Source organism: Scomber japonicus, chromosome 4 (assembly GCF_027409825.1).
Source record: "Scomber japonicus isolate fScoJap1 chromosome 4, fScoJap1.pri, whole genome shotgun sequence".
Lineage (NCBI taxonomy): Eukaryota > Metazoa > Chordata > Actinopteri > Scombriformes > Scombridae > Scomber > Scomber japonicus.
Genome location: NC_070581.1, coordinates 21,419,556 through 21,439,787, shown reverse-complemented (window position 1 = coordinate 21,439,787; position 20,232 = coordinate 21,419,556). Strand labels below are relative to the sequence as shown.

The 20,232-nt window shown below is 42.7% G+C and overlaps 2 protein-coding genes across 3 annotated transcripts; both read right to left on the bottom strand.

Annotated features, from left to right (window-relative positions):
- Window positions 1–206: 206 nt before the first annotated feature.
- On the bottom strand, window positions 207–15,447 carry tasorb (transcription activation suppressor b). Of its 2 annotated transcripts, none has more exons than XM_053317128.1 (23): window positions 15,052–15,447; window positions 13,274–13,419; window positions 12,867–12,959; window positions 12,574–12,646; window positions 12,089–12,180; window positions 11,866–12,000; window positions 11,644–11,768; window positions 11,493–11,524; window positions 10,943–11,048; window positions 10,598–10,701; window positions 10,259–10,368; window positions 9,667–9,739; window positions 9,480–9,551; window positions 8,160–8,999; window positions 6,696–7,006; window positions 6,493–6,595; window positions 5,528–6,384; window positions 3,452–3,574; window positions 3,043–3,202; window positions 2,852–2,960; window positions 2,580–2,758; window positions 2,183–2,317; window positions 207–1,933 (listed from the first exon to the last, which is right to left on the bottom strand). In XM_053317128.1, exons 1-23 carry the CDS (start codon window positions 15,353–15,355, stop codon window positions 684–686), a joined length of 5,532 nt encoding a protein of 1,843 aa, XP_053173103.1. In that variant the 5' UTR covers window positions 15,356–15,447; the 3' UTR covers window positions 207–683. The 2 variants fall into 2 exon arrangements, with proteins under 2 accessions (XP_053173103.1, XP_053173104.1); XM_053317129.1 differs by having other exon boundaries at window positions 207–1,930.
- Window positions 15,448–17,352: 1,905 nt separating this feature from the next.
- Window positions 17,353–20,116, bottom strand: asb14b (ankyrin repeat and SOCS box containing 14b). The gene is made up of 9 exons (XM_053317133.1): window positions 19,992–20,116; window positions 19,846–19,898; window positions 19,620–19,751; window positions 19,369–19,527; window positions 19,006–19,251; window positions 18,598–18,766; window positions 17,980–18,514; window positions 17,711–17,864; window positions 17,353–17,607 (listed from the first exon to the last, which is right to left on the bottom strand). Exons 1-9 carry the CDS (start codon window positions 20,114–20,116, stop codon window positions 17,432–17,434), a joined length of 1,749 nt encoding a protein of 582 aa, XP_053173108.1. The 3' UTR covers window positions 17,353–17,431.
- Between the last annotated feature and the right edge of the window lie 116 nt (window positions 20,117–20,232).

Below are 20,232 nucleotides of genomic sequence, written 5' to 3'. Positions count from 1 at the left end.
ATCCTATTTCCAAAAACCTTGTTATTGCACATTTTTTCACTATTTTGTTCTACAACTACTTGTTTTAAAATGATACATCTTCATACCACACATAAATATTGTACATAGCTAAATAAAATGGTGTTTGAGTGAAAAGGGCAGTAAGACAACTGTGATTTATATTTTTAATGGTTTGCTTGACACTGTCATCAAACCCATCACACAAACAGGATTTGAAATGTTTTATTTTAATAGAATTTAGGACAACCAAATATGTAAAATAAAAAAGAAAACCAACAGCAAAAGTGAAATTTCATTCAGTCTTTTTTTTTTTAAGTTTTTTTTTTCCTTAAAAAAATATCAGCCTTTCCCCTTGTTCACAAACAGGTTTCAAAACCGGGACAAACAGAAATTACATGATAAATTCCGAGAAGCTGGAAGGCCATTTACATTTGTTGGCAAATATAAATATAGTGGTTTGAACAGGGTCTCAAACAGCTCACATGGAAAGAGTGTACATACAGTTTACACGACAGTAGGACACTCGGCACTGCCTGTATCAATTTTTATTAATGTAGAAAATCAGGATCCTTATTTACTGATTTAAATCAATGTGTTTATGACATGGAAATATATACATTCAGCCAGCTTTAATAGTCTCTGGAGTATGGCGTTCGTGTTTCCCCTTTGATCAAGTTGATTGTCTATTCAGGGGCATAATTGTGAGTGTATGTGTAGTCCGAGTAGTAATCCTGTGCACCACCCCTGCCTGTTGGGTAACCCCAAGAGCAGGGTCCTCCTCCAGTCCTGTCCCCCCGTTCATGTCCTCGTCCTGGCCGAGGCCAAAGTCCTACTGGAGGGACTCCTCGCCCTCTGTAACTCCCTGAAGCACCAGGACCCATAGCACCCCGCATAGGCCCATGGTCCATCTGTCCAGGGATGCCACCTATACTGCCATAACCCATACCACATGCTGGATGTGGAGGCAGCTTAGGTCTGATGACCGAGCCCCCCCTGTTGGCCACTGTGGGAACTCCCACAGAAGCTCCAAGGTTGTCAGCGCAGTTCACCTGAGTCCTACCCCCCTGACTACCAGGGGTGCTACCTCTGAGGGCTTCCCCACCCTTAAGGAGCCCACTGGGGTCTAATGGGCCAGAGGGGACCACACCCTGGCTGATACAAGTGCTGGTCCCTGCAGAACCCCACACACCCTCCCCAGGTCCACTGAGTGTTCTATCAGTATGTTGCGTGGGGGTCCCGCTAGCATTTTTAGGAATACCAGACATGTAACCTGGCTGAACTGTGTCACTGTGGTCTGGATAGGGGCGAGAGGTGGTGAGCGGAGATGTCCCAGCAACCCCAGCTCCTCCAGTATCTGAACCGTATGTGTGACCCAGCATCATGAGGTGAGGTGGAGGGGGAGGTTTGACCTCCAAAGGGAGGGAAGCCAGATTGGCTAGAGGTCCTGCTGTGTTCTTAAGAGGGGGCGTTGGGACTGTGGCAGAAACTGTGACTGGGGGGCGATACTCCTGCTCCTGGGTGCTGCTGCAGGGCGAGGCGGGATAGGCAGGGGAGGCGGCATAACTCGAAGAGCCAGTGTACGATGACCACGAAGCTGAAGGACACAGGAAGCTCTGGTGGGGATTCACAGGAAAACCTCCTGGAGACAAGCTGCCAATGTCTGAAGAGCCTATCCCTATCTGATTGGAGGCTTTGAATTGAGAGATGGCCGTTTTAAGTGCGCTGTAGTCAGACAGCGTTGGAGTTCTCTCAGGGGTGACCTGCTGGTCGGGGAGTGGAGGACGAAACTCCTCCATCTCCGGTGGAGGTGGCTGTGGAGGCTTCTCCTTCTCAACATCCGGATTCTGTTCTGAAGTATCTGATATGGTGGGTGGCTCTCCATCATCAGAGTCTAATGACATGTCCTCCTCTCCCACACACTCATCATTCACTACTGGGAGAGCAGGAGAGGGCACAGAGAAAGAAATGGAAAAGTAGAGAGGAAGATATTAACAAATGTGTCACAAAAGAATTCACAGAATCAAATGTGCTGGAACGAAACTCTACTGGGTGCTACAGTCATCTTTAACTGAAAACATAACCGCATACAACAAAAAAATGTAGAAAGAAATTGTATTGCAGCAAAATGAAATGAAATCCCTGGTGTGTTTGGGGGTTTCATGCTGCTGATGACACTACCCACCAGTAGAGGGCGGCGTTGGAAGCTCATTTTGATTGATGGAGCCAATTAGGCTGTGGAAACCGCTCATAATGTCATCAATGCTCGCTATCACTATTCCATTTCTGGAGTACTGTAGGAACATCTCAAATGGCCTCTCTGTAAAAACACAGAACAGCACACAACATTCAGTTAGCATTTTAAATACATTTAAATAAAGGAGACGGATGGTATGAATGAAACTTTGCATGTCAGCCTCTGCCATTGGTGTGTGAATGGGTGAATGTGACATGTAGTATAACATGATCTGAGTGTTAGGGAGACTAAAAGATAATATATCAACGCAGCCAATTTGCCATTTAAAATATTAGGCATTAACTGGACTTAATATGGAAGTTAACAGTGATAAAGATGATGATACCTGTGAGGAAGATAAGGTGCCGCTGCTGTGTGTGCTGAGCTTGGAGCTTGATTAGGCAGTCCAGATCGGGAGCCTGACGTGATTGGGTGTCACATTCATGATAAGGGAGGAACTCGACTAGGTGCTTTTTCTGATAGGCTGTGAGAAGGTTTAGCAGGCCCATGGCGTTCGTGTTCAACCTGTGACAAAACAGCAAAAATTAACCAGTTTGGATTAAGATTATTTTACCAATGAAATGTGATTGCTACTATTTTGGGTACTGGGATACTGACCTCCCCAGTTCTTTAAGCTTCTTCTGGGACTTGCAGTGCACCTTCCACTGCCAGGGGTGTTCCGGGGTGCTCTGCTCCTCCAGGAACTTCAGCAACCCCTGCAAACGATCTGAAGAACACACAAGCTCTCATCAGTATCATCCAACTGATATTTCCACAAACACGCACAGCCATCACAAAGTGAAACTCACCCTGTGTGATAAGGTCAGGGTTAAGAACAAATTCGTCAGACACCATGAAGCCTCCAGACACAAACAGCTCATTGTAAGTGTGGTTCTTGACATCGTCCAGAGTGTCAACTCCAGCAAAGCTCACTGAAGGCAGTTTCTTCAAAGACACCAGTGCCGGGATCTGCAGGGTGAGGAGATTTTTATAAATTGAGCTCTTCAGTCACTTTTTCACTCAGGTCACATCAGAAAATAAAGAAGCCCGTTAGTAAAAATAATTCAACTAAATCAACTTCAATACTCTGCAGAAGATGTAAAAATGATTTTAGGACACCTTTAGTTACCTAGATCAGTTGGTTCTCAATCATCTGAACTACATATTGGAAGATGAGACAGTGACAGTGATGAAGAGGATGATAGGTGGAAATTGTACCTTGTGCACGTGTGCGGCGATGTCCTCGTTCTGAATGATGATCAGGAGCTTGTCTAAACTGCTGCTGTTTTCTAGAAACGTCTGCGGGCTGCACTCGCTGTTGCCAAGACTCTTCAAGTACTCCTTTGTGACAGACGGGAGAGACATAATTGTAAGAGACAGACCGATGAATGTGTGCTTCTCTCTTGCACTCTCACACAACCACTGACTGACACAAAGAGCTTAGCACTGACACATGGAACACGTAATGAAAAAAACAGGAGACGGTGTAGCCTGTCACATTTACATGGTCGACCTCGGTATTCCTCTGCATACATATGTTCCTACTGCAGAAAAGCCCTTCAGCTACAATAAAAAAAGGTGACCCAGAGCAAGTCTATAGATGGAGAAAAAATACGGATGCACAATTATGTAATATGGGCAGTAGTATTAATGTTTGCAATAGTGCAGAAACAAAGTCCATTCTTGTGATTTTGATAATCCAGTAAGGGGTGTCACGGTTTCTAAATCAAAAATCAATCGAAATGAGCGATTTCGATCTTTGAAATCAAGTTTTTTTTTTCCTCTCCACCTTCACCTACTTGCATGAATCCAAAGAAAAAATACAATTCAAAGATGCCACAGCTTAAAACTGGTAGCTTGCATTTGCACTGCTTTTCGAAAGACCATGGCAACTGCCAAATTCAGATATGATGGGGAAACAACAGAACTAGAAAATCCTCCTGCTCCCCAAAGTCACAGACGTAGCAACATGTGTGAACAACAAATGCATAGTTGACAGAAAAGCTTCAGTATGAAGGCCATGCTACACACTCGGTTAATGTCAAAGCTGGTAATATACTGACACATTCCAAGTTCCCAGATAATGACTCACAAGCAAAATGCTGAAGCACACACAACGCCTCTTTCCTTCCATAGTAATTTAGAAAATGAGCTACAACCACATTTTCACCTAAAGTTGTTCTTGAAGCTGGACAGACAGGTAACTCTGGTCAGCTGTGAGATGAGTGCATAAGAATTGTCTACAAAGAGCAACGCAATGCAGTTTCCTCACCAAAAAGCCACAAGGATGAAATCTGGTGGCTTTATGCTGGTATGGAAACTCAAGCTGTTGTTGTAAAGTACCCTGCCATCTTGTGACTCTTATTTTTGTTTTTGTGTTGCACAGTTTGTTCTCAATTGGCTGCTGAAATAAGTTACTGTTATTACATTTCAAATAAATTATTTCAATTTGACTTGAAGTGATACAGACTTCAGTGTGATACATTCAAAAAAATATAGCTATTAAATCATGCTTTATACTGTAGACTAACTGACAAGTTGCCAGGGCATAAAATCAATGATCTTTACAAATCAAATATAAAGTATTGAATCAAATTGTGACCTCAAAATCGAAAGTCAAACCGAACCATTTGGCGAATACTGACACCCTTTACCCTTCAGTAAAAGTTTATCATTTAGAGCTACAATAATACGTTGATTAGTCAATCTACAGAGAAAAGAAAAGAAAAATCAGCAACTACTTTGATAATTGATTGTTTGCCATTCTTTAAGCAAAAATATGAAACATTTGCTGGTTACCAGCTTATTAAATGCAAAAATGTGCTGCCTTTCTGCATTTTTAAACTTGTTTCAATCATGTTTTTAATTCTTTTGGGTTTCGAACTGTTGGTCGGACAAAACAAGATATGAAGACGTCACTCTAAGCTGCGGAAATGTGTAACAAGCATTTTTCACTATGACATTTTATAGGCTGATTGATTAATTGAAACAATAATCTGCAGATAATGAAAATAATTATTAATTGCAGCCCTTATGTCATTTATCGATTTTAAATACAGTGGAAAAGCCGATCACAGATTCTCAAACGTAATGTGAAGATAATATTGTCAATAAATAATATCTTTGGGTTTTTAAGCAGTTCTTTGGGTAAAACAAACAAAATACAAATAGGTCACCTTAAGTTCTGAAAACTTGTGAGGCACATTTTTCACTATTTTCTGACATTTCATAGACTAAAAAATTAATGCAGCAGCAGCTTAAGCTTCAAGACCAGAATGCAACCTTGTATTGTACCTTAATCTCCATGCAGACCGTGCTCTCCTCCCCCTCGTCCGCAGAGTAGATGTAGAATTTCACTGTATTCTTTGTGACGTCCTTAAAGATCTCCACCAGGCTGCTGAAAACCTCGGGCTTCAGCTGACCAATGAGGCTGCCAGCCAGAAGTCCGGTCCCAGCGCCAGAAGCAGTGCCTGGGTTTTGGGAGTTGTTGTCTGGAGAGTCTGGTGTGACTTGAGAGGGAGAATACATCTCTCCGCCCAACTCTGCTGACGCGCCTTCTGTTTTAGTCTTAGTGGATGCCCCCTCTTTGATAGTGCCTAGTTTGCCACTCTGAGAGGAGGTGTTGCTCTTTGACAGGGAGGGCTCAACTTTAGTCTTTGGAGTCTGGATGGGGGTGGGGGAAGGTGCTGTAAGATTAGATGTTGTCACTGGGGGAGGTTGAGACGTGACCTTGGAGGGAGCAGGTGGGGATGGGATCAACTTGTCCATCTTCTCACACAGTGCTTTGACATCCCCCTGAACGGAGACAGGTGTGACGTAGGGTACAACAAACTCTGAGAAGCAACTGTTGGGCAGCCAGCAGTGGCGGGGGGGCAACCGCGGGGGTAGCTGCGAGGTATAGCAGATGCGATGAGTCTGCATGATGTTTTTAATGTCAGATGTGAGACTGTGAATTTCCTGGTTGAGTATAGTGTCCAGACTGATGGAGGGCCTGAAAGGAAGCTCCTCCAACACTGGTAACGTAGATGGTGCAACTGTCTTTTTAACTTCTACTGTGGCCACTTTCGACTCCGGGTGTGTGTCTGCCACCGTCACAGCCTCTGGCGCCGGCTCAGGATGGGGCTTCTGCTCAGGAAGAGGCTGTGCTTTGTCTGGAGGAAAAAAAAGACGTGTCACAGTGAAGCCTTGTGAACAACATCTAAACATCTAAATATGCCTATAAGGGTAGAAACAGGTCTGTATTAATTGCTTTGAGTTACCTTCATTGGTTGGGATAACCCAGGTTGGGTTGTCTGAGGTGTGAGCTTGGTCTGGTGGGGATCCTGCACTGAATGGACTTCCAGGGCTACAGTCCATGTCCTCCTAAACAGAGGAAACATCAGTAGTTATTTTTTAGGTATACAAACTCATTTAATGCATGGTAAATTATTCCAGAGTAAACCTAAAAATCAGCTCTTCTCACCTCAATGTAGTTTGTTTGTGATGCTGGCTCATTTTGTTTCCTAAGATCTGGGTCAGAAAAGGCAGGTTCCCCCGTTCCTGGGCCTGTCGAGGGTTCACCGTGGTTTGACTGTGCAGGCATTGAACCCTGAGCCACAGCTTTGTTAAGGGTGGCCAGCAGGATCTTGAGAAGGCGCTGGGTCTCGTTGACTGCCGAGGAGTGCGTGTTTCCACAGGCCCTCAGGTCGGTGTCATAGATGCCCATGCTTTCCATCACTGCTGTCAGATTGTCGCTCTGTACACCCTCTTCTCCAATCTCATCGGTTTGTGCTCCTAGTGGGAAACACACGATTAGAAGGGAATGCTAAATTTGGTATATTAGTCCACTAGAATAGCGCAAGCCCTCACACAGCTAAAGATAGGCTTCATGAGTACTGTACAGGAAATGTGAAGGATACTTTTGCAAAATGTTTAAACTCTGACTAAGTCAAAGTATTATTTACAAATTTGCTCTGTTTTCAGTTTCCCACGTTAACACAAGAGTATTATAATGAAAAGGTTCACATTATAATGAGAGTTGATTTGTTAGAACTTTAACGAGAAAAACTAATAACAAACAAAATGCTTATTCACATTAAGCCAAGCACATTTTCTTGTTATAATGAGATTTAATGTCAGTGTAATGAGAAAAGTGTTGTATCAGGTGACTGTATCTGTATCTTATAAAAACAGCAATGTTGCTGCTGCCGAAATGGATGCACGGGTACATTTGGATGACCAGACCAAGTCTTATTTTCTTTTAGGGCAAACACATAATGAAATTCTCCTCTAACTAAGCAGCCTTGATGGAGTTGTTATCAGCATGCAGACATTTGGGAGGATATTATCCACTCTGTGTCTGTAGCTGAGAAACAACCAAAGTGACATCCTCGATGGGTTTCTGAAAGCCAATGGGATGTTTTTCACTATGGGAGCACCTACTATTTACAAGTTTACTTTTACTCTAACATCATAAGGAGAAAGGCATTTATAACCAGAATATCTTATTATAATGCTAAAAATGTGAGGCTAATTTTTACTATGGGTGGCGGTTAGTTAAGTTGCAGACTAAAACACTGCAGAGACAGGAGTTTTTCTGGTTATAGCACACAGGTATATATATGAACAGCTACCTGACGGAGTAAAAAAAAGCATGCATTCTGACATAAAATGTAAAAAAATGCAAACAATCAGATTCATTTGTTTTAGTACAAACGAAAACCACAGCTGCTTGTTAATGTAGCAGTAATGGGCAGAAATGTTTTAATTTGCAAAGCAAGCTGAGAGCTAATCAGGCTGTGTTGTGAAATGAATATAATAATCATTTTTTCAATGGAATTGACTTTGGTGGTAGGTGGTGGAAATCTGAAAAAAACTGAAATTGAATTAGGGTTAAGGTTAGGGTTGATTTAAATCAATCTACATGCACAGCTGCAGCTCTCCTCACCTCTACTGGACTCCCCGTTGCTCAGTGGATCTGTGCGTTGGTGTTTGTTCATGCCTCCTCTCTCATCTCCATCAAATTTCCTCTTCAAACTGTTGGAGTCCCATGCACCGTCCTCTCCCCTTTCCTTCCCAGGATCCTTCACTAGTGCTTTTTTATGGAGTTGGATAAGCTTGAGCAACTGTTTCATTTTGTCTTTATCATACTCATTTTGGGAAAGCCGCAACCTCTGGGGTTGAGGCTGGGGCTCAATGTGTGGCTTGTGCTGCACCTGGGCCCCGTTTGAATGGGCCAGCCCCGACCTCCGTCTACTGCTGTCTGGGGGCAGCTTCTCCTGGGCTGGCCTCTCCTGGGGTAGCCTCTCTGGGGGTTTCTCTGACCTGTCCGAGCCCCTGTCTGAGCCGCCCCAGTCAGAAACAGGGCTGTATTCCACTGGGGCCGGGGCAGGTGTGGGAATGGGAACCGGGATGGGTACGGGGTTCCGTATTCTTTCCATGATGTCCTTTGCTTTGTTCAGAGGTAAAATATAGTTGGCAGGGTTGTGGACATAAGAACGCAACACGGCCTCCATGTTAAATTTGGGTCTAGGCACCGGAAGCGGGTTGGTCCGATCGTCCACATTATATTTGTAGTCAGGCAGGATGAATGGCCGCACCGTTCCTGAATCCATGCGAGTCAAGTATTCAGTGGCCTGTCGCTCCACCCCAGAGCTCAAATCCTTCCCTGGGTTGGGCCGCAACTTGAAAAGGGCGTAGTGCAGAGCAGGGATGAAGGGTTCCATAGAGGACAGGGTAGCAGGCTGCGGCTCCGCCGTCAACGGCTCTGGCTCAAATAGTCTGGATGCTGAGATGGAGGACACAAATGTCAGTGATACAGTGTCATATAAATGCACATCCGCTCTATGAAAGTCTTAAGGGGCGTTCACACCAAACGCGATGTCGTGCGTTGAGATTACATGTAAAGTCAATGCAAAGACGTGATTAGGCGTGAAACGGGCGGGCTCGCTACTCACACGATGACACGTATTTACATTATGGTCACAAAATGGTCATGGTCAAACTCGAGCAAGTAGCGCAACAGATTCTCGTTTGTCGCACGACAAAATCGCGTTTTGTGTGAACACCCCTTTAAGAGACACCAAAACAGGAGTCATGGTTATGATATGGAAAACTCTCATCTTTTTTTGATGTACCAGCTATTGCTGCTTATTAATCACATGTACCCTTTTTTTAAAAAGCAGTTAGTAGAAGACCAGACAAACATTTGTTTGCTAATTGCTAGGGATAGATTCATAAGTATGGATAAATAGTGAACAACACTTACAATACTTGACAACCATCCTTGACTCCTGAAAGATGAATAATGCTTGCAGGTTCTTCTCCCGCCCTCGCCGCTCTAGAAAACAAACACAAACTTTTTTAGAAGCTGTATCCTCACCGGAGGCAACAAGTAGGTGTTCAACAGACACAAAAGGAAAATATGTGAAGAAAGAAAAAAGCTTTTTGGGCACCTTTGGATTCAACCATCTGAGCTGAGGACAACAGGAAGAGAAAGCCCCTGTCAAACAAGGGCTTCACCAGCACCTAAACAAGCAGAACAGACACTGCTGTCAAAAACACAAGAATCAAGCATCTTTTTCAGACCATGTGAGCAATCGTGTTACATATGTGTGTTGCTGGACACTTTTTTTCTGCTATGTGTGCATTTTGTACTACAGTAGTTATTATAAAGTTACTAAAAAAAAGCACTACAGTTTGACATGTTTTCTCTACACCATTTCTCTTGTTAAAGAGGCAAACAAACAGTTAATGGAACAAAACCTACCCCAATTACACAAGCTGATGATGCATAAATGAATATTGTGTAAGAAAGGCTATTTTTATTCTTCTCTTTCTGCGTGTGCTTTTGAACAAAGAAGGGTGCAAAGGAAAAGCTTTTTGAATGATTCTGGACATCCCAAATCTTTGAATTCAATTCAGCAATCATTTCGTTGACAAACTTTGATTCAGTGTGATGATGATGATTCTCCACATTTAGGGGAATTTCATACACGAGAACCTCTTGCATGAGTCCTGGTGAGTAACAGCTACAGGGTGACTCACCATCCTGTCCCTCTCCAATTTGTTGATCAGTGCTGTCAGGCTGCCGTTGGTAGGTTTGCCTTTTCCATCTACCACCTCAAACAGGCTGCAGGACATCCCACACTTCATTACTGTGGATGAGGAGAGGCAAGTTTGAATACAAAGCAGACAAATAACTCCTCTAGGTAGTCGTTTCATCCCTGTATGCTCAGTTTTATCTGAAACAATGCCAAACTTTTGTTCATAAGCTGTTTACAAGTTAACACAATTATGCAGCATATGCATTCATAATAGCTTTAGAAAGTGAACTTGCCCTGGGCATTTTTTGACCATTCTGATTCACGTGTTGTGCTGACTGACCTTCCCGTGATGCGCTGTAGGTGTCCCAACAAAAGAGCACAGAGGGAATCTTTCGCTTCACCTGGTCCAGCTGCATACCCCGACTCACCTCCATCTTCTCAGGCCTGTTTACACAAAGAGAAAATCATAACCAATTCTAGAGGGAAAAAACGGATGTCTGCATATTACATAAATGAAATCTAACTTCCTCTTTCTAAATTAAAGTTATGGAGCATGATAGTTTAGCTCATAAAAATCTTTTAGTGGCGAAATGCCTTTAATGATTAACAGAGGAAACACCAATAGCACTGAAGACATGTTGCCAGAGATACACAGAATTATGTACAAGACTGAAGGTTTACTCACAGTTTGAAAGGTAGGTATGGGCGTGAGGAGGATCGTAAACTGATTGGGAATAACTCCTTTCCCTTGTTCACCAGTGGACCACTCCACACAGTGTAGCAGCTTTTTCCTGCAATGGTATGAATAGCAGCACAGGTCAAAAGGCAGACAGATATACATATATATAGCCAGAGAGCTGAGCTCATAACTTTTCAGAGCACAATCTTTTGACACAGATTCCTTTAGAAATTTTCAACCTTGGTTGTTTTATATAATTTGGATAATTTGTGGTGTTTAACTGACAACTAGGAGTGAGAATGCCAATCAAAATGCTCAAGTTAGATAGTAGGTAGTTAGTTTAAGACATAATACTGCGACACTGACTAACATGGGAGCAGTCACTGACTCTGTAGCAGACTGGCAGCAGAGTGTTTTCTGCTCCTGGTGTGAAGTGGCCTTTACAAAAATCCTTGTTTATAGACATGACACTAATTCAACACAACACATACAGCCTTCATTGTTCCACTATATATTCATCAAAAATGATCAGTGAAGATTCAAAAAATGTTTTTACCTCTACTTCCTTCAGGGGAAATAGTGTTAAACCTGTTAAGGAGAAAAACAAACGAACAAAAAGCAGGGGAGATGTTAAATGCGTCACACAAGCCACCTCAACTGCCTAAAAATGCTTGCTGAGTTTCACCATTTCCTGCAGGAATACGTACCTGTGTGCAGTCATTGGAGTCGCTGCAGCTTCCTTGCCTTTGTACTGAAAGGAAACTACAGCGTAGGGGCACACGTGCCTGGGCCGTGCCTTGATCTCATCGAATGCAAACTCGAAAAAATATTGCTGAAAGACGACAAGGAAGCCACATTAAAACACAGAAATACTCACCAAGACACAGAGCACATGCTGTAAATAAATGAAAAAAAAAAACTGTGTTTACCTGTGTGAGCTCAAAAGCCCTGTAAGACAGCAAAGACGTAACCCTATTGGCACTTTTCGACAAATGACAGTCAAACTTGGGTGTAGGTTCTATAGCATTCTTAGGCATGTTCTCGTGGATGTGCTTTATTCGGCCCTAAGAAACAAAACATATTAGTTGGCTTGAAGTCCCACAAGAATCAGAACGCTGTAAACATTACAAAATGAAAGAGTGGTAGGCATACCCTCATAACTTTAAAAACGATCATGTCTCCAAAGGAGCCCACTTCAAATGGATTGATTTGTAACAAATCAGAATATTTCGAGAGATAAACACCTACAATGACAAAAGAAATGAATTAGTAAAAAGAGCATCATAATCAAAATGCATTTGAATATCATATTCACACGCTAATACTGTAACTATGAGATTAAAACATTCATTTCTTGACTGGGTCCTCAGTCATGAAGAACATTTTAATTTACATATTGTTCTGTAACTGAGCCATTCCCAGCTGTTAATAAGCCACATATTAGCCGTCCTCAGATGTAACTCCTCTAACAAACATCCCCAGATGCCGATCCACAAAGAAATTAAGTTCTGAAATTAAATCTATTTAAAAAAGGAAACTAGTTTCACTGGCAACTCTCAATAAACTATCATAAGTAGTTATCCAAAAACTGTTATTTCATCTACTTATAGACAGCAACATGCAAGAGACCAACTTACCCACAGACGGATTTCCTAGCGTAGTTATCCTGGAGTGGCCAACTGACAAACCCTTCTCACAGATCCACTGAAGCTAGACACACAAGAGAACATTGAAAGCTCAAAATGACGTTTTTTTTTTTTTTGTTAAATCAATCTTATTGTAATATGTTCAAGATGAAGAGTGTTGGATGCTAATGTATAAATATAAAAACAAATAAATATATGTTAAAGAATAAAAATAAAAAAATCACTCGTTTTAACATCTCCATCATCTTTTATATGGGTGAGTCAGGCTTTGTAGACAGGCCAACCTTGGATTTGTCGGGGAAAAGGAAGCAGTACGACTCAGTCAGTTCTTGTTCGGTCCGCCCCTCCTGCTTCATCTCTCTCCGCTTTTCGATGAACTGGCACCCAAAGGGAGTGTAAAGTAAATGAGATACAGCAGTCTGAACCACACAAACTCTTAGTACTGTAATAATACTAATACACAGCTCTGGCAGAACATGTAACTTGTAAAATCACATGCTGAAAACATTTATTAGAGCTATGTCACATGACCTACAAATAATTTTGGAATTACAGCACTGCTGACTCAAGACATGGACTTATTTAAAATTACTGATTTCGTTGCAACCTACAAACAGGTGTCAGTCAAAAAAAGGGCGTAACTTCACATGCTCATGTTGACAATGTAGGTTATGGGAAGACAGTGACCAACCTCTTTCTCCAGCAGCTCATTGTGAATAAGCCTGGCCTTACAGTAGGAGAAGGTTCCTCGTGATGAAGAGTCTAGGTAAAATGAGGAGACAATCTTCACAAGGTCCTCAAACTCCCGGCTGTCAGGGGGCAGAAACTGGTACAAGCCTGCACACACACAAGGGTGAATCAGTGGATTTAGCATACAGCATCAGCAGAGAGACCTGTGTGCATGTGTTGAGGAGGATCAGTGCAAAAAGTAGCATATCAAACCAAAACTTTGGGTCAACCTGCAGGAAACCACCACATCAAATTGTTTGGCGTGTAGATGTCAAGCCTAAAGAAAGAGTCATATACTTGGCTCTTTCTTTCACATCTGTGTTTGGACATTAGCTTGATATTTAAGTAACATGTTCTCAGATAAAAAGACATGACGTGCAAGAGGAAGGGATGGGAAGTGAATGCTTGCAGTTGCAGGCTGGTATTCTTTGTGTGTTTAGTAAAGCTCAGTGGACTTGCAATGAACCAGTAGCACCCTATTCTGAATTGCTAAAGCCAGCTCATCATAACAGGTTACGGATGTGTGCACTAGGATAAGGAAAACACTGATCAACAACAGTATCTAGTGATCCATTATATCAACAAACCACTGTACAGGTGACTGAGCCTCTCATCGGTTTGTATTTACATAAGGTTTATCATGTCAAAGCTACTACAGGCTAAGAAGTGAAACCACCACTGGCTGACTAAAGGCTACCGGCACGAAACATCATCTACTAACAAATAGTAAACATATCTGTTGTGAGGCAGCATGATGAAGACTGGAGACCGGCCAGTGGAGTGCACACACACACAGCCAAGTCTGCCTGACAGCTCTTATATTTTCAAACTTGGTCAATAAAGCGTTTTAAACATCACATATTGCAAACCTGCTGAGGGAAAGGTTGACCCCCAACACTACAGGTAGGGATGCTGCCTGTATGAGACTGAATGTGATATGTCCTGCAACTTCTGCTCAACTTTGCATATATGCAGATAGCTGATGTTTCACAGCAAACTTTGTAACAAAAACACTGTCCATCTGCCACTTTGTTAAGAGTACTTCCACCTTTTCTTGAAGTATGATGGGGCTGGTGTAGGGTTGCTGAGAGAAATGCTATGAGGAGTTTTGGGAGTGAGGTGTAAAACTGATGCTTTGAAATACTTAAAGACTTCAAGCGGGGACATGTGCACGTATAACTCTTCAGACTCCATTAAAAGAGTCGTGTTACTGTGGAAACACTTGAGATAGATGACTGGGGTGTATGAATCCATGCCCTTCACTGAGGTCAATGAGACACCCACATGTTGTCAAGTGATGGCTGCAACACAACCATGACACCAGCAGCAGTATATTCACTCAGACTTATGGTCTGTGGTCTTCGTGAAAAGGTGAAGAAAACAAACAAGGTGGGCTTTCAAATGAGCAGTCCTCAAGTGCTGCTTTCACAGCAACGTAGCTGCCTGCTGCTCACTAGTAACTTGGATACCTGAGCCCGACAACCACAGCTATGTCTGTTAAAACAGCGCACACTACACCTCTCTATCAGGGGTTAAAGCGGCTCACACTACAGCTGTCTACCAGGAGAGTGACAGAGATATAAAATAAACCCTAAAACGACTTTGGGACATTTTGCAAAACTCATTAGACCCACTTCTAACGCGAGGCCAGTCAGCTAACTAGCAGGCTAGCAACATGCAGCACCAGAATTATGAAATACAGGACAGGCTCTGTTCAAAATAGCAGCGATATGGCACCACCTCTCCGCTCTCTAGTCTTCCTCGGGATTTGGAAATTTCTCCGTGGCAGCTCCTCGCCCGGTTTCTGGCCTGGCAAGGGAGAGCAGCTAAAGCTCCGGGCGTCCGCCAGCACGCTCCTCTGCCGCTCAGGGGCTTTTTGTTCGGGCATTACACTGTCTCCACATCCAGGCTGATCGCCATTTTGGTTGGCTGTGGCCGAGGTGGCGGCTGACTTCTTGTGGGGTTCGCCTCCCTCCAGTTGCAGATCGCCCGTGTCGGTACATTCTGAGTCCTTTTTCCCCACCGCGTTGGGGTTCAGGGCCATTTTCGGCACCGTGCACGTATTACGGGCAATGGAGCTGTAACGATTACGGCGCCGCTTCACACACACACACACACACACTCTCTCCTCCTCACCCAGCCTCCGCCATTGTGAAAATGACGTACACGTTCTTCTCCACCACTGCAAAACGCTGCCGTCACTGTGTTTACATACGAGACAATCCGCGCCACACAGCGGCAGGAAGAGGTACTGCACCGTGGGAGGGAGCATGGAGGTGACAGTGTAAACCGTGCATTGAATACTATTAGTATGTAAGATGCAGCTAAATAAATACAATTGAGTAATGAAGCACCCCTGACTCAACATGACCAGTCCACATTTTAACTTTTGTATCACTATATGCATCACTTTTATTTTTATTATCGGCTACCCATTAATTTCCCCTTTTTCCCACACAGTTCCTCTTCACACACTAACTGATTTACATACTTAAAACTCAGGGGTGTGTCCAAGCCATTTTAGTTCAAGAACCACATAGGCTACAGCACAATTTGATCAGATGGGCCGTAAAAGTAAGACCATTGCATAATAACCTGTAAATACTTTATAATAACATCATGTAATATAACTATAATAATGTCTAAAGTAAGTGCAAGTCTATTAGGTCTCAGTCTTTTACAGATTATTTTTCACAGAAGCTGCTGATTGTCAACATTTTTCATAATGTTCAATGTAACCCAAAACTGGCTTTAGAGAGGCCTTCTTTTTTTCTCCCAAGTTTCGTGATGGGATGTGTATTCATTGGTATTCATATAGTTGCAATCTGCAAGCCACTACTAATCACTAAATCTTAGATGCTGTTCCTTTAAATCTACAAAATAACCCCAGTCTTGCAATACTTAATTAAACCACCAGTGGAAGATAAAGAAGAAACTATAGTTTATTTTTGGCTGCAGCAGAGTCAGGCCCACACATGGCTGTGGTCATTGATTGTTTCATACAGATTAGCTTGATGAACTTGTTCGACTGGCTGAGTGTTGGGAGTTTCCTCATTGGTCTTTGCTCTTTCAAATGAATCGGCGCGAATCTTTTAGTCTAATTACGACCTCAGGGGACGTATGCAGCGCTTCCACTTACTGCAGCTGACAGTCATCGCACGCTGCAGCCGAGCCAGCAGACCCCCCACCTCTGTCTGCACCTGGACTCTCACGCCGTGATTGCATGATTGTCAAAGGAGCGTGCTGACCCGGCGCGTGAGGTCCGTGGCCTCGGTGCCAGCAGGGAGTGTCATGTCACTCCTCGGGCTCGGCATGACGTGATGATGAGGCACGAGGAAGAGCACACAGTACCCCAAATAATCACTCTGACAAAACACGAGAAAAACGAGAGACATCTAGAAACAGATGAAAGAGCAAGAGGAGATAATAGATAATTAGAATAGTCAGAAGGACATTCTCTTTCGATTTAAACATTCCCAGATAGGCTATGAGTGGAAAACTGGGACTAACACAGACAACTGCAGAAGAACATGTAATATCCAGGCATTCACATTATAGACACTGACTATTCCTGCAACTAATTGGCTAGAATTTCTTGACCATGCATGGTCCAGCGATATCTGACTTAGTCTTGTTTCTGAATTACTTCTCTAGGACTCATTTAATAAGAGGAGTCAATATAAAGAGTAAATTAACATTACTGTATTAGTCTATATGGAAGAAACATGCACACTGCACTTTACATTTACATGTTATAGGTATAGGGCACGTGCACACCACACTTTACACTGGTCTGTACTCTTCTTGTTCTTCTTTTATACTCATATATTTTAAATATTTCTTTTTTTTCCTTACTACATTGCTGAGCAGCTGAAACCTTGGTTAGTTTTCTTGTCTTATTCTTGTGTAATGAAATGTAACAATAAAAAATGTGAACTAGTTATTAAAAAACATAAAAGTACAGAGCTTTTATACAAATGATACTGCAAGGAATACAACACATAATATATGTACTTGGAACACAACATGATTTTCAAAACACACAGTAACGGATAAAAGATACTTCTTGTTTTTGTACCTTCATCACAGTGTGACTGTGACAAGTATAAATGTGTTTTTGCTATGGGTTAACCATGCTGCCCCTGCTGTAAACATCAAACTCCTTGTAGCGTAGGTAATCTTTCAGCCTGGGAGGAAGAGGAAGGAAGTTGATGAAAACTGGGGCTCTCAAGCGCAAGTATCTGAGATGCTCCCTTATCCGCAACCGACACAGGTGCTTCAGGCTGCGAGCATTTCCTGAAAGCCAATAAAGTCAGTTCAAGTCAATAAATATACGTAGTCATAAAGTCATACTTTTGCAGACAGGTCAAAGAATAACAAATGACACAGAAGTTCTTACGTTGAATATGACAGATTTCTGGCCACTGTTTCTGCTCCTTCAGTGTGTCATTGAGTTTGGTGCAGAAAGAGACATGGTCGGTGTAGTCCAGCATGATGCGCACTACCTGAGCAGATAAATGTGTAAGCCAGGCCACTGTTATCACCTCACAGAACTGGAAAGACACAAAAAAGACATAATGTAGGAGTCAACGAGAAACCTTGTAAGAAATTGTTACACCACTGGTTCAACTATTTATATTATTTTCTCTCAGACAAGCTTCATCTCACCACCATGTCTTTGATGGCTGAGGTCATCCAAGGAGCATAGTCATGGGAATTGTCACCATAGGGACAGTCAAAGCAACGCTTCACATCGTAACCGTGGTTCAGAATCATTCTTAACATGACCTCGTCTTTCAAGGCATACTGAAGTGCTGAGGGGAAGTGAGTGGCATTGATACGGGAGTAGTAGTTTACATTTGCCCCAAACTTCAGCAACATGTTGATCAGCTCATAGTTGCCTTGTCTGAGAGCCAGCTGCAAACATGTGATAGGATCCTGGTTCACCATTGCTCCAGCCTCTAACAGCAAGCGGGCGCACTGAAGATCATTGTTGGACACAGCAAAGTAGAGGGCAGACCTGCGCTCATCGTCATAGCTGCTGCGAACTCTTGGGTGCAGCATGAAGTTTGGATCATAGCCAGCTTTGATAAGCAACTCCACACAGCGGACATGCCCCCCAGCAGCTGCAGAATGGAGAGGACTCATTCCACTTTCTTTTACAGCCTCCAGCTTAGTCACTGGGATGAGGTGCTCCAGTGCCCTGTCAAAGAGGAGTCCTTTTTTAAGATCATAGCAGTGGTTTTTAATGTGAAAGCTAGATGTTATAACACAGATATTCCTCACAGTATGTGACCATGGTATGCAACACGGTGAATAGGGAGGTGCCCACTATACAGCGGTTGGTTTGGATCTGCTCCATGGTCCAGCAGCAAGGAGATTATGTCAGGGTTTCCTGATGCTGCAGCATCAAACAAGATAGTGCCTGACTCTGATTCACACCACACATGAGCTCCTACAAAATAAATACAGATACAATAAACAATATGGATGCATTTTAGCCTATACTATAACCAAGACATTTATAACACAGTCTTATATGAAATATTTCTTCTAACTTTTTTGAGAGGTCAAAATGCAAATGGATTTTGTAAATTCACTACTATTATGCCATAAAGTCACTGGATGAGTGAAGCCATATGGTACCCAGATACTTTTGAAATCTGAGCACTAAAATCACCTTATGTCCCATACCTTTCTGTAACAGGACCTCCACCACATTCAGATGTCCATTCTGGGCAGCCAGAGCCAGTGGAGTTTTCTTTTTGATGTCACATGCATTTGGGTTAGCACCAGACTCTAGGAGCAGATAGGTAAAGTTCTCCAGGCCTAAAAAGGAGGCCTCATGTAGAGCTGTCCTGTTTAGTGGTCCTGTTTGATCTACTTTGGCATTGTAGCGAAGCAATAGTGTTGCCAAGTCATACTGGTCATTCATAATAGCTAAGAAATGAAGATTAGGAGAGAGGAAAACATTATAAATAACTTGCAAATATCATCACATTTTTGTTAAGTGGGGAATAATGCATCTTGCATTCAGATGATCTTAGTGTTCGATACCTGCGACTAATGGAGAATCCTGCTCATCATTCTGGAGATCTGGGCTACTGCCATTCTGTAACAGGAATGTGGCGTTCTCTCTGAGTCCATGAACCACAGCTAGAAACAGTGGAGTCTCACCCTGTAGAGTGCGACACTGGGCAACCCCAGGAGGTGATACTGGAACCCAAACACCAAACAAATGATCAATATACCAGATTTTTTTCAAACATCTGTTTGGCTAAACGTCATACTTTTAATATCCTTACTACCTGAGAAGATCATCTCAAGTATCTTTTTGTTCTCCTGCACTGCAGCCTCATGCAGGGGAATCCATCCTCGCTCATCAACTCTAGACAGACTCTCTGGTTGCATTACTAGTCTGTTCAGTGCATCCTGATCACCTGCATATGAAGCAGGATATTATATCAGAACCTCTGGAGAGATTAATAAAAATTTGCATCAGCTTCAACAGCTCAAAGAATCACATCATCTTACCCTCTTTGATTGTTTTGAAAATCTCATCAGGGTCTTCACTGACTTTCAGATCACTAGAGAAAGAAATTGCACAGAAAAACAACTCAACAAATAAACAAGAGATACACAACCTAAGAGAGAGGAATTTTACTACAGGGTGAACAGACCTCGGATTCAGTCCTTTGAGCTTTCTATATTCAATCAGACTTTGTTCAATTATATATTGGGTTGCCTCATCTTCATCCAAGTCATCCTCCGATTGATAAAAGTCATTTTCTGTTTCTGTGTCCATCTGTTCATCCAGAAAGACTCAAAGCTTGAGGGATTGCTGAGGACAGACACAGCCGTAAGGCAAACAAGACCATGAAATCTGGTAGCTGAGACCTCGCACGCCACCCATTTACAGCC

Coding starts and splice junctions, on each gene's coding strand:
- asb14b (XM_053317133.1), bottom strand. CDS start 20,116: ATGGACACAGAAACAGAAAATGACTTTTATCAATCGGAGGATGACTTG. Junction 19,899..19,991: donor CTCAAAGGACTGAATCCGAG/GTCTGTTCACCC, acceptor TTCTTTCTCTAG/TGATCTGAAAGTCAGTGAAG. Junction 18,767..19,005: donor GGAGGTCCTGTTACAGAAAG/GTATGGGACATA, acceptor TTTATTTTGTAG/GAGCTCATGTGTGGTGTGAA.
- tasorb (XM_053317128.1), bottom strand. CDS start 15,355: ATGGCCCTGAACCCCAACGCGGTGGGGAAAAAGGACTCAGAATGTACC. Junction 11,769..11,865: donor GGGCTTTTGAGCTCACACAG/GTAAACACAGTT, acceptor GTCGTCTTTCAG/CAATATTTTTTCGAGTTTGC. Junction 2,759..2,851: donor AAGCTTAAAGAACTGGGGAG/GTCAGTATCCCA, acceptor GTTTTGTCACAG/GTTGAACACGAACGCCATGG.